The sequence below is a fragment of the Mus pahari genome, chromosome 3, assembly GCF_900095145.1.
Source record: "Mus pahari chromosome 3, PAHARI_EIJ_v1.1, whole genome shotgun sequence".
NCBI lineage: Eukaryota > Metazoa > Chordata > Mammalia > Rodentia > Muridae > Mus > Mus pahari.
In genome coordinates this window covers 156,074,021-156,084,282 of record NC_034592.1, presented here as the reverse complement: position 1 = coordinate 156,084,282, position 10,262 = coordinate 156,074,021, and the positions used below count along the sequence as shown (strand labels likewise).

General features: G+C 46.9%; 1 protein-coding gene across 1 annotated transcript in view; it reads right to left on the bottom strand.

Moving 5' to 3' along the window:
• Positions 1 to 8,807: 8,807 nt before the first annotated feature.
• Vapb (VAMP associated protein B and C) overlaps positions 8,808 to 10,262 on the bottom strand; it is a 38,482-nt gene continuing 37,027 nt past the window's right edge. The window contains exon 6 of the mRNA XM_021192501.1: positions 8,808 to 10,105. Coding sequence (XP_021048160.1) covers positions 9,947 to 10,105 — 159 coding nt within the window. The 3' untranslated portion in view covers positions 8,808 to 9,946. The remainder of the gene's footprint in view (positions 10,106 to 10,262) is intronic.

Sequence of the window (10,262 nt, the reverse complement as noted above, 5' to 3'; positions counted from 1 at the left end):
TTGAAATTTTCCCCAGAAATAAACAGTAGAAATTTGGGGTGATTTTAGATTTTTTTAAGGGGATCATTAGAAGTGAAATGATGTTTTCAATCCCCACAGGCTCAGGCAACCTTGACTTTTATCCCAGTACAACTATCCAGTCAAGTGTGAGGACAGAACAGGACAGTTTCCTGTATTTTTCTCAGAAAAATTATGTCCCACATATGCCTTTCACAAAGCCCTGATAAGGGATGTGCTTTTACAAAAGAAGTAAAAGAAGAAAGACCTAACTAGTCCACTCCTTGGCCCTTACCCAAAGAACTCCATGTCTTACCATGGGGATATTTGCACATCCATGCTTATTGCTGCTCTATTTACTATACCAAAAATAAGTAAATAAATTAAATAAATTAGATGTCCATCAATAGATGAATAGATAATAAAAACATGGTGCACATATACAGTGGAATATTATTCAGCTGTATACAAAAATGAAATTATGAAATCTACAGGAATATGGATGGACCTGAAAAGCATATTTAGCAAGGTGAAAGAAAAGAAATGCATGTTCTCCCTCATATGCAAATCCTAACCTAAATTGTATATATGTTTATATGTAAATGGGTATAAGTATGGACATACTTTAAAATTTAGAAATGAGACCAAGGGGCTAATTACACGAGATGAGGAAGGACAGAGTGCAGGCAATAGACACATGAGTCCTGACTGATGATCTAAAGCTATTTTTTTTCTAATTTCAATTCAGTTAATACATTCTTGTGTGTGTGTGTGTGTGTGTGTGTGTTGCATAAATGAATAAAAATGCAATTTATGTTAGAAGTATAAAACCCTAAGTAAAGCTCCTGGCTTCAGAATTGTTCAGAAGTTCACTGAGAAGCATGGAGGTTGGGAAAATGTTTGAGAGGGTTCCTTAGATCTGCTGGGCACTGTTTTCATTTAGTCAATTAGAATAAAGCAACTTTTTTTTTTTTCAAAAAACACAGTAATGAAATAACTAAATAAATCAGAAAAGGAAAATGGAGACTTAGAAAAGAGGAGTTGCAACCCAAAAGTGAGCAAAGGAGATTTACTAATGACAATAAATGGGGCGCATGAGGTGTCAGCACAGACAGGGTCTGAGTGGGACCTCCAAAGACACCTGGGAAGATTGATGTGGATGGCTGTGACGACAGAGACTTACCTGTCAGGGTTTGGTGTCAAACTCATCGGACAGTGACACCTAAACCAGAAAGCCACTAAGATTCAGTGGGTTATGAATAAAAGGTTGATTCCCAGCACACCTGTCGACAGCACTGTGTTTGTTCAGTCATAGAACAGACACTGATATAGGCAAACTCTATGGCATGGTTCCTTGAAAGGAAAGGGGAGGAAAGCTGTGCCTGGGACATGGTTGAAAGACTATCCAATTCCTTATCTTTCATAAGGAGGAAAAACACACCATACAATAATACAAAGATACTAATCTGAAAAAGTCATTCATATATGCATGAGATTTGGAACTGGAAGGGTTTGTCGGGAGCAAGTTCTGCTTGGCCAGAGGAGCACGGAAGCCCAGGGTGATGCTGCCTACTGACTTTCATTGCGTGGTCATTGGCTAAGGTCAGCTTTTTATTATTATTATTATTATTATTATTATTATTATTATTATTTACACAAAAGGCCTTAGCATAAACAAACAAAGCCAATCACATACCTGTCTATCCACACGTGTGTATGAAGTCCAAATTAATTCTCTCTAACAATGTAAAGGTCAGATCCCAATGAGAGGGATTTTTAATGCTCTAAGGAAGCAAGACAGTGGACTCATGGTTTGCAGAGAGAGAACATCGCTACCAGGAGAATATGATACTAGACAATCTGACGTGGGGCAGCCTCTACCCTGAGTCTATGAGAAACACAGGAAAGAGGGAAAATGGGCCAAGAACTGGGTCCCGGCCTTGAGCCATCAGCCCTTTCTCACACATTGGCTGGCTCAATATTGGTGGCTGGTTTTCTCATTACTAATGGAAACTATTTACCCTAGTCAGGAGCCACACTTCAGAGCAGCCACATGACGGCAGGGAGGGTGGAGGCACAGTAGGACTTGGCTTTGAAAAGCCTCCTTTCTTCCTACACATTTTCTTAACATTTTTTTGAAGTAGCAGAAAGGTCCATTTTTCAAAAGGTCTGTAGCACGTATTTTGTGTTTCTTCAAACTTTTACTCTTTCTTTTCTTCTTTGAAGTGATTTTAGTGGTCAAACATTGCTAAGAAAACAGAAACAGAAGTTCTACTCGAAAAAAAGAAAGCTCAGATTGTAAGTGCAATTCTGGGGTGTTTTCAGTGTCTGATGGGCACCCCACTCCCATTATAGGACCCAGCAAGGTCACAGATCTTTATCCCCTAATGCATTAACAAAAGACCCCGAGTTTGTGGTTGCTTCTACAGAATATCTCCACCGCCCCAGCTCCCATCCTGATCACCAGGACACCCCACTCCCATTCTTTATCCCTTCACCAGGAGCAGGGATATGGTTTTGCTTTTGATTTGCAATCTTACTGAACACCATGGGGAAAAAGACTCAGGGAACACAAGCAAGTTTGGGCCAATGCAGTCACTGAGTTATGGGTAAAAGTGGAGGTCAGAGCACTCACTGTCAACCCTGAGGGTCATTCCCCCCCCCACACACACACACATCCTATGCCCTTGGCTGCAGTCTTCCCATAAGAATAGGGGACAACCCTTTCTGCAGTCACAAGCATCCCTGCATCCCTGCATCCCTTCTTCCTCTGGCAGCTAGCGCTGCCTGCCCTGTGTAGATGGCTATTCTCTCACCCTCGACCTGCCTTCACTGCAGGTTTTCATGGCCCTTCAAGTCAGAGTGTGCTCACGCACAGCAACTCACCCCAGGCAAACACAGGCAAAAGAAAACTAAGACGCCACATGTATAGTGAAGCATGTGCACAGATGTATGAACATGTGTCTGACAGCATGAACATGCCTGCTTGGCAAGAACCAGCCATTGTTGGGTTCGGACAGCAAAACTTATGTGCACTTTTCAGATGGGCAAAGGCTAGTGTAAGGAGATGACTGGTCAGTGAGGAGACAAGGAAATGGCTCAGAGGGACTGAGACAACAGTGCTGTCCTGGAGGGGGTGAAACTAGATACCTAACTTCAATACACAGCCTTCCCTTGTCCATTTGCCTCCTATGGGACAATCCCACAATGTCAGGGCTCATTTGCACAGCAAGAGCATAAATTGCTTCAGGACACATCAGCTGGCTGAGTTCTGGGTGCACTAGACAGAGGGAAAGTACCAAGTACCGATAGCAACTCTATGTGTGATGACACAAAACAGTCTCCAAGATACATTTCCAAGAGGCCAGCTGCATGGCAGAGCAGGTGGAAAAAAAATTAGACCATCTCCGGAGAAGGAGTCGGTGGAGAACGGTCTCGGTTCTGTGTCCTCTGGTCTTGTGACTTCTTAGCTTTTGCTCCTGTTACTTTTCCAGACGGGGTTAAAACTGCCTTGGTGAAGGCTTTCACTGTGACTGTGACTTCCAAGTCTGTCAGGGCTCAAAAGGGAGAGGCCAGCTCATCTACACTGGTGGTGACAACAGCCTTGCCTCCCCTAACAGGAAGCTGGGAGGAAGCAGAGGACCCCCCAGAGAAACCCCTGCAGAGGGGTACCGCCCCTGGTAAGTTCCTCAGAGGCAAAATGAGGAGGCTGATCTAAGTCATCTCAAAATCTGGGTTCTGGTGCAAAGACCTGTAATTTTCATTTAATCCCATTTCCTCTCCTGAGGGGGCAGGGAGAACGTAGAGCAATGGCTCCTGGTATATTCTCTGCAGCACACTAAACATTCTCAAGTCATCCATTCGAAATAATTATACACAGAATCATCATTTACATATAATCAGAGCACACAATTTATTGAACATTATATGGAGACAGCTCATACGGAAGTTTAGGCCGAGTCAGGGCAGGTTTCATCAGACCAGTATATAACAGGTGAGAACTCTGGGTGAATGGCTCTTTTGGTCTGGACACTAGAAATCCATTTCCTTCCCTCTGGGAAATGTAAAGTTAGCCGTAAAACCACGGATTTATCACACGTCAGACAACCAACGTGCACCACCACGAGAAAGAGCCCCTTCCTGCTCTGATTCTGTGAACGAATTCCACATCAGAACAGGAAACACATCAGGAAAGAACAGCATTCTAAAACATCCCTTAAAATGCTCAGTCCCTGAAATGTTGACATATCCTGAGGTCAGAAGTGACATGCACAGTCACAGGCTGCAGAGATTTTTAGAGATGAGAAAGGATGTAAAACCGGATGGGGGATTACTGAGACCGCGGAGTTTCTCCTCCACGAGGAGGGGGCAGTGATGGGAACAGTATATTGTGTTTATTATAGGAAGTTCCAAATGCCAGCAGTTCATATATTTTATTTAAAAACCAAAACAGAAGAGGAGGAGGAAGAGGAAGAGGAAGAGGAGGAGGAGGAGGAGGAGGAGGAGGAGGAGGAGGCAGGATGCATTTTGCACTCGACTTAAGACTGCTTACCAGTGAACCACACAATCACTAAATGAGTCCTGCTGATTCTTTTCTGAGGACCTCGTCGTATGGAAAATAGTAACAGTGCTTTAGGAACGTCTGCCACATGGATCATGAACAGGAGGCAGTTTTGTACACACAGTTTCACTATCACAGACAATAAGTTCTGGCCTTTGAGGCCACGTAACAGACTCAGTGGGAAAAGGCATTTTCTTCCTTTTAAATAAACGCTGCACTAGAGGGTTAGCAGCTGAATTTAGTTCACATTCTAAAAAGCAAAGAGATGGGAATGCAGGCAGCCCGACCATAAAAAAAGATGGAGGTCTTTCTGTGTCACAGGGAGAGCTGATGAGTTCATGTGTGGAGCGTGCATGATAATTTATCACCTCCGTACGTCATGTAAGCTCTGTACCCTTGTTAGCATGGAGCCTTAATGAGATTGTGTTAAAAGATCTGATTTGTCTCTCAAAGTCGGTGTCTCCTGGAGAGAGGCAGAAAGGAACAGGCGATCTGGTTTATTTCGGCCAGACGCGGAACTGCACCTGCTGCTCCAGTACACAACAGCCCTGATGGCTACTGAGCCTCATCAGGATGCAGGCAGGGAAGCAGGGCAGAGCATCTATCCTGCACCCACATCCGTTAGAGAGATGATTAAACCCGCATCAGCCCCTCGCTGCAATACAGCAACTGTAATAGGGCATTGTTACAGGATCGGTGCTTTCTGGTTCAAAATAAACGGCAACATTAGCTCAGCGAGCCGCAGCCGCTCTTTTTCCCAGTCACATCTTTTCATCAGTGGGACCCACTCTGTGGCAGAATTCCGAGGTACCATAACTGTAAACGTTTGTGGCGAGGCGGATAATAGCTGTGCTTTTTACTGTTAGCTTTCCTTCCTTTTCTGTAGAGCAGAAGCACACATCTTCTAATTCATTAATTCCATTAAGGAAAAAAATTAAAGTAATTATTATATTCACTGTATCCACCTCTCCTCCACCTTCCCGGTCTCTCTCTGAGCCATTATACACAGATGTTTGTGTGTGCTGTGCCTTTAAACATATTACACATACCTAGGTACCAGGAATAAATGAAAACAACGTCAGCACTGTTGTGGAGATGGCACTGGGCCTCCATCCCTTAGGAGTCTGGCTCCCTTGTTCACTCTAAATAGCAAATATTCTTAGTGACAGAGCCTCATGAGTTGAACATTCAGTGACAGTCAGAGGGCAGGGAGCCAGGCAACGATCCACTCACAGCGCCTAAGCTGCCCGCGCCCTATGCTCCTGTGACCGTCGCCTGTCACTTGTTCATGCATTTCTCCACAGGTTTAGAGGGAGCCCAGACACCATGAGCTCAGCTGCTTTCAAACCTCAATAGGCCACTTCTATAATGCCAATTTTAATGAACTTCTCTCATTCACATTTAATTTACAAGTTATGAGGAGCCTCCAGACACAGCAGCCTTACCTCACCGAGACACAGTGGTAATTTTCTTTCTAAAGCTCCCACAATTCCCCAGGCACATGGGCAGTGAGTGAAATGGAAACAACCATATGCATTTATCTTGTGGGATGTGTTCAGGTCACACTAGAGCCCTGGCTCTTCCTGCTCATCCTGGAAACACCAGCTGGACCAGGGTGGCAGACAACACGGCTGGTAAGCTGAGGTGCCTGGAGCAGATACCTTCCTCTGCCTTGTTCCCTTCATTGATTTGCAGATCTCCAACAAGCAGTGCTTTAGCATGCACACACAAACTGGGGCTAATTTAGCTCAGAACTAAGATGCTGCTGACCTTAATGCACTGGTCTTTTGTATAGGGCAGAGCCTAACTTGAGGTTTTGTGAGGTGCTCTGCAGCCAGGTTAATGTTGACAAAGGTTCCCACAGTAGTAGCTCCGTCTGGGGACAGGAAAGACCTTCTCCATGTCCAATCAGGCCAGGGAACCCCGAGGGAGCCATCAGGCCACGATCCCAGAGAGTGATAGCCGGGCCTCCCTATGCTGCATCCATCCATCTATGGGGACTGTTAAACACAATTGCATTTCTGCTTGGCTTTGAGAAGCATTCATTCTCAGTAACAGCAGACAAGGCCAAGTGTAATTAGGATGAGTCTGGTGCCTGCCTTCTGGTTACTTACAAAGTTTTACTCCTCCCCTGTCACAGCACAGGGTCCACAGGAGACACAGCTCCCGCAGCAGCAAGGGGAATATGGGCCTCTATACTGGGGAAGGCCTGGGAAGGAGAATGTCACTCAGGAATACAGAATGACCTAGATCACAGGACCAACTGTCCCGTGTCACAGTCTCTCCCTTAAAATAATGGTTTTGCAAACTGTAACTAGAAATTTGCACTTGGGCCAGTTAATTTTGAGGAGCCTGAAAAATGACAAACGATACTGCGTTTTGGCATGGACTGTGAGTTTGAAAACACCAAGATCTGTGTGCAAAAAAAAGCTACAGGCACCATTTGGGAACTGTCAGGCTGCTTACACATGGCACATATGCTACACACAAACACACACGCACACACGGGGCTTGTTTTCAAATTAATCTGAGGGGCTATTTAGCTCTGGCTGCATTCAGTTCTGTCTGACTCAACACAGCCTGCAGGCTGGGTACTGCTATCTTCACACAGCAATGCTGCTTCTAGGATTTGTTTGAAAGCAGTTAGCTTTTCACGGCTCACTGGAGGCTCTTCATCCCCCCTTCTGTGTTATGCAGGTATAAGCCGTCTCTCTAGGCATAAACTGTCCACTGGTAAAAATCAATTTTGATTTTATCAGTATTTATTACTGCTGGTGCTAGCAGTTTAAAAGACCAGAGAGGGGAAAACATGCAAAGTAGGAGGAGAAGAAAATTAAAGCCAGGGCCTCACACGGACGGATAAGAGTGCTCGCTGTCTCTAAGAGGTACTCCAGCTCTTTCCAAGCTTAAATTATCAACTTGGAAATTCAATCAATAGCAGTTGGTGGGACTCTGCTACTGTGTCCATCTGTGAGCACAGTGGCTGCGCTTCCAAAGCCGGGGCTCTTAATAAGGAGGGGCAGCGGGCCCTGTAACCAAGACCTGCCCTGGCCGCCGCACGGCTGCTCTCCTCCTGGCACCCAGCTCCACACCTTCCTGACCACCTGACTCTGTCATCTTTGGAGACAGCGGAGCTGTGTACAGAGAATGACACTCACCTCTTCTGTGTCTTACTCAGGACTTTCTGCTCTGAGATCTTCAGAAAAGACACCCCAAATGTGCACAGCTCTCTTTAGAGCCTCTTCCTACCGACACCTCTTACAGCATTCGTTAGTGACGAGGTGACTCTTACCTGCTCTGCCTTGCTAACTTCCCTAGAGCTCCCATCGTCCCCTTGGTCAAGAAGCCCCAACGACTACCACACTGCCAGGCATCTCTCCGATGACGGACTTCCGAGGGCCAGACAAAGGAAGGATACCCTTGTAGCTGGAGTTTTTGTTGTTGCTGCTACAGCAGAAGTGTCTGCAACCTCTGGCCCTCTGTACACACAATCACCTTCCACGGCCCTAGCCATGGCAGCTCCCAGACATGCTTTAATCTCGGCAGCTGGCTGGGCCTCTCAAGAGCTTTTCTGGCACACAGAGCCATCTGTCCCTTAAGAATACTTGCAAACCCTGGCTCCTGTGTCCTAGAGCTAGATGACACCCCAGGTCCTGTCAGAGGCACTGAGTTACTCTGCCCTCAAAAGTTGCAAAGGATCACTGGCAACACCTGAGCCTGCTGGACCTCAGTCTACCAAGGGAAGCAAGGTGGCAGCTCAGTCATACCCTCCCTTCCTCAGGTACACGGAGAGGATCTGGAAACTCAGTCAGCAGCGTTACAGCAGGGCTGCTGAGCATTTCCTGAGGGTGCCTCGGGCTGCTTACAGCCCAGTGCTGCCGTCTCAGCCGTCTCCAGGTCCCACCCACCCACTCAGGCACAGCAGCAGTGTGGTCTCGGGTGTCTAGGCCAGTCTTCCTTTAGATGGGCTTATCCTCTCAGACCCAGGCCTGTCACTGAAGGGCCAAGGTCACAGAAGGGGAAGGACAGCCAGCCTGAGATGGCTCCTGCTGTTAAGCTGAAGTCAACCAAAATAATAAAAGTAATAATAATATATGTGTGTGCGTGTGTACACAGATGTGTGCAGAGTCAAATCATTACACATGTGTTTCCCACTGATAGAGCTCATTTTAAAATCACCCTTCCATAGCACGCTAACGATGATTGATAATAAGAACCCCACACAGCAAATGTGACAAAATGACAAAAGGACTCTTAATTTGGGGCTTTATTTTAGTCTCTTCCTTTAAGACGCTACATAGCAGAGCGGGAGTGGACCGGTCTTTTACGGCATGGAGTTAACCCACAGTCAAGACTCTTCATCACCAGCAGATGCATTTGCTGAGGGGCTCCCCCACCCCCACCCCACCCCCTCTGTGCCCTTCACCCTCTGCAGCCTGACTCACTCATCCTGAGAAGGGCAGGTCAGAGCTGGCCTATGTTTTAGAAGGATGGATGGTAGGGCAATCTAGAAGACTGGGTAATCCAGAGCTGACTGTCATTATAAAGAGCGTCCCTCCTCAGGACAGCTATTACTGACCTACAACAAAACACTTCCTGACTCAGACCCTCCCCATCCCTCAGACCTCCAGAGCCCACAGCAGCAGCTCCTCACTGGCGGTCTGCAGCACTCACTGCCTGTGCTCTGGTGGCAGCAGGAACACACGAGATGAAATAGGTTACATGTGCATCAGCCATCTCCGAGAACAACTCGGTTCACTACTCAAACCAGTGGTAATTTAGCTTGGTCCCTTCAAGAGAACAGAGCACAGACTTGGATTTCCCCGTGTTGGACCCGCTGGTCCACTCATGTCTCTCCCACGTGACCTACAGGTACATGAGATATGGCCGCCGTGCAATGCACTTTGGCACCTGTAGCTCTGTAGGCCTGAGGAGATGGTGCCTGGACAGAATAGCAGGCCTGGGGAAGCCACGTTGGTAAGAAAAGACAGCTCACCCCACCTCACAGGACTCCTGCTCCCATGGGCCAGCCCCACATGTGAGGAGGAGCTTCCTGCTTTAAGAGAGTGATCTAGCAGCACGTGCCCAGGCCTACCCAAACTGAACGTGACAGCTACAAGATGCCACTGTGGTTAATCACGGCCCGTCCTACGGCAACAGACCATTCTTTCCCCATCCATTCCCTATACAGTTTTAACTTTCTAAAAGATCATTATATTATGCTATATTTGTGTGTGCATTTGTGTGTGCATGGGGAGGGGTATTTAAAGGCAAGACCTGTGAGATGCCGTCATACATTAATTTCTTTTTACGCATGGTTATGATAAATTTAAATCCCATGGTGTGGTAGATCCGTCAATCCAACCTGCCATCCTTCGCATGCGGCCCCTACAAGGCAATCTTCCCTATAATGACACCAACGATAAAGAACAGAACCACCAGGGCCAGCAGCCGGGTGCTCAGGCCCTCCTCCTTCCCGGTGGCCGCCAGAGCTGCCACGGGGCTGTTGCTTGGCAGCGCCTTCCTCACCCGAAGCCCATCTTCTTCCTGGGGGAACAAAGACACATTTCAGAAGCAGCTCAGGGCTGGGCAGACACAATACAGCCAAACTGTACTGTCAGGCGCCTCCTGGCGCATGTGCTCTCACTTACGTGCGCACGTGTGTGTGTGTGTGTGTGTGTGTGTGTGTGTGTGTGTGTGTGTG